General features: G+C 49.9%; 1 protein-coding gene across 1 annotated transcript; it reads left to right on the forward strand.

Annotated features, from left to right (window-relative positions):
* The first annotated feature begins 1,606 nt into the window (after positions 1 to 1,606).
* LOC123456661 (melanoma-associated antigen B4-like) lies at positions 1,607 to 2,590 on the forward strand. Its single transcript, XM_045140529.1, has one exon. The coding sequence runs from the start codon at positions 1,607 to 1,609 to the stop codon at positions 2,588 to 2,590; it is 984 nt and encodes a 327-aa protein (XP_044996464.1).
* The last annotated feature ends 343 nt before the right edge of the window (positions 2,591 to 2,933 follow it).

The raw sequence follows: 2,933 nt of genomic DNA on the forward strand, positions 1-2,933 counted from the left end.
AGAGATGGCTTAGCGGTTAAGCGCTTGCCTGTGAAGCCTAAGGACCCCGGTTCGAGGCTCGGTTCCCCAGGTCCCACGTTAGCCAGATGCACAAGGGGGTGCACGCGTCTGAAGTTCGTTTGCAGAGAGCGCCCATTCTCTCTCTCTCTATCTGTCTTTCTCTCTGTGTCTGTCGCTCTCAAATAAATAAATAAAAATTAAAAAAAATCAGTACTAAAGTTGGGAGGTCATTGGCATGGACCAAGCAATGAAAACTGCTCCCTCTGATGTCACACTGAGGAGTGGGAGCAAACTGAGGTGATAGTTTTGAATCCCAGTAACTGCCTCAAAGGGAAGTCTTCCCTCTCTAATGTAAAATCCAGACAACTAATTTCCTTGGGTTCTTTGAGAACTCTCCTGTCCCGGAACAAAAAAGGCCTGACACAAATCCTCACCCGGTATTCTATTTGAAGAGCCAGCTACCCATAAATGGGGCAGGCGGAAGTGGGGTCCTGATTTCCCATCGAGCCGCCTGTGATTTCCTATCCAGCCGCCTGTGGTTGAGGCCCTTGGTGAGAGAAGTACCCTGCGGCCGTGTCTGTGCGGTGGAGAGGTGAGAGACCTTCCCAGGGCTCTCGAGTTGCCTTGTGGCGCAAGCTAACTTATGAATATAACCCCGGGAAGCCCCACAACAGATCCTAAAAACCACCCCAGGCAGGCCTCCCTGTGAACCGGCGGCCACATTGGCGCAGCCTCTCGGCCTTGGGACTCTTCTCCAGAGTTCCCGGATGTGGACGTTATGCCCAGAGGCCCCAGCCTGTGTGGGCCCAGCAGTCTTCTCCATGAATGGAGGCCTTGGCGGGGGGTTTGGAGGACTATCACTGTAGCATGGAGGGGGGCGATTGCCACTCAACTGAAGTACTGGGGAGGAGGTTTTGAAGACTCGGGAAGATTCTTAATGAGAAGCGGGTGAGCAAACACGTCGCTCCAATATGGTGGCCGCAAAGGTCAAGGCAGGGCTAAATACTTGCTGGTTGGCAAATCAGCAAAGTGGGAGATTTGCCCAAGGACCCGGGAACGCTCAGAGTGCAGTGCGTGCTGGAAGACAGCAGAAGGGGCTTTATAAATAAAGCCTAGACAGCATGGTGTCCATTGAATTTGCCAGGTGTGAAGTGTTCTTATGCCCCCCCCCCGCCGACCCCCACACACACCATGTGGTAGAGGCAAAGACTGTAGCTTTAATTCAGAGCAGCAGAGGGAAGCGGGGACCCAGACCTTGCCAAAAGTGTTTAAGGTAAACCAGAAGCACTGAGACACCTCAACACAGGGACTCTGGCACACATGCCCTGCTCTCGTCTCAGGAGACCACAAACTGAGCTATCATGCATTGTCCGGACAAGCTCTTATTTCCTCCGCAAGGTTGACAGGAAGCAGAGTGGCCACAAAAACAAAACAATTGTGTATCTCCAGAAGCTGCCTTCCAGGAAACTAGGGCAGGATGCCTTATGTAAAGCATGTTCGCTCTCTATCCGGTAAGGCATGATACTGACACTTTGTCAATTTCTCCTCTCCAGATTTGGCAGTTTCTTGCCTGAATTCCTGCCTGCTGTCCGTGAGACCAGCCATCATGCCTAGGGGCCACAAGAACAAGGGCCGCTCGCGTGCCAAGCATCACCAGGCACATGCTCAGATCGAGTGTGTCCAGGGAGCTGAACCTTCTGCAGAGGTGGAAGCAGTATCTCCTCCCGTTGGCCACGACGACCTTGCCATGTCCCTTTCTGCCTGCACTCTCCAGGGAGCTGCATCCCCTGGGTCTCCTGACGCAGCCTCTGATGTAGGTGCTGAGGGTACTATTGTAGGTGCTAAAGAGGAAGGTTCAAGCGCGTCTCAGGCAGCAGGCTCCCCGCAGCCCACAGGCAAAAATTCCATCAGTAGAAAAGCCAGTATGTTGCTGCACTTCCTGCTGGAGAAGTACGAGCAGGAGGAGCCCATCAAGCATGCTGATATGGCGAAGTTGATCGGCAGGAAATACCTGACGCATTTCCCTGACATCCTGAGGAGAGCCACTGAGCAGATGGAGTTTATCTATGGCCTAGAGTTGAAACAAGCCAATCCTAGTAGTCTCTCCTATTCTCTTGTTAGTAAGCTGGGTCTCTCCCCTGGGGAAAATCTCAGAAGCAGAAAAGATTTGTCAAAGAAGGGTCTGCTGATGATGCTTCTTGGTGTGGTCTTACTGAATGGCAACCGTGCCACTGAGCATCAAGTCTGGAAATTCCTGAATTTGTTGGGTCTATATGCAGGGCAAAGGCACCCCATTTTTGGAGAGCCCCGGAAGATCATCACCAAAGATCTGGTAGAGGAAAGTTACCTAGAGTACCACCTGGTGCCAGGCAGTGTGCCCCCATGCTATGAGTTCCTCTGGGGTCCCAGAGCCTATGTTGAAACTACCAAGCTGACGGTTCTAGAAGCTTTAGCCAAGATGAATGATACCACCCCTGATGCCTACCCTATTCTATATGAGCAGGCTCTTAAAGAAAAGGCAGAGAGAGCAGGGAAGAAAGGTGAATCTGGGGATGGCTCTGGTGCCAGGGCCATTGGTCATGCTAGCTGAAAGTCCAGGAGAAATCCCAACTCCTAGCTGTGCCCCAGTTAAATTCTTCACTTTGTGTTTTGAAGACCCATCAGCCTTGTAAATAGTTAAGGTTTTATGTCATGGAGGTGGGAATTTATGTCTTTTGGATTACACCTGTGCAAAGCATATATAAGATACCTATCTTATAAAATTTATTTTGCAAATATTCATTTTGTTGAACAGTAATTTGTTTCATAGTGTAAGTTGCTTAATACTATCCCTGACACATGCATTGAGTGTTACCACTTTTACTAATAAAGGTTTGGTTTGCAAGCAGTGTAAAAGCCTGAAGTATTTTATTTTATTTTTTTTTTTCCTTTTG

The sequence above is a fragment of the Jaculus jaculus genome, chromosome X (assembly GCF_020740685.1).
Source record: "Jaculus jaculus isolate mJacJac1 chromosome X, mJacJac1.mat.Y.cur, whole genome shotgun sequence".
NCBI classification, from domain to species: Eukaryota; Metazoa; Chordata; class Mammalia; order Rodentia; family Dipodidae; genus Jaculus; species Jaculus jaculus.

Bases quoted from the DNA above. Each gene is read 5' to 3' on its own strand.
- LOC123456661 (XM_045140529.1), top strand. From the start codon at position 1,607: ATGCCTAGGGGCCACAAGAACAAGGGCCGCTCGCGTGCCAAGCATCAC.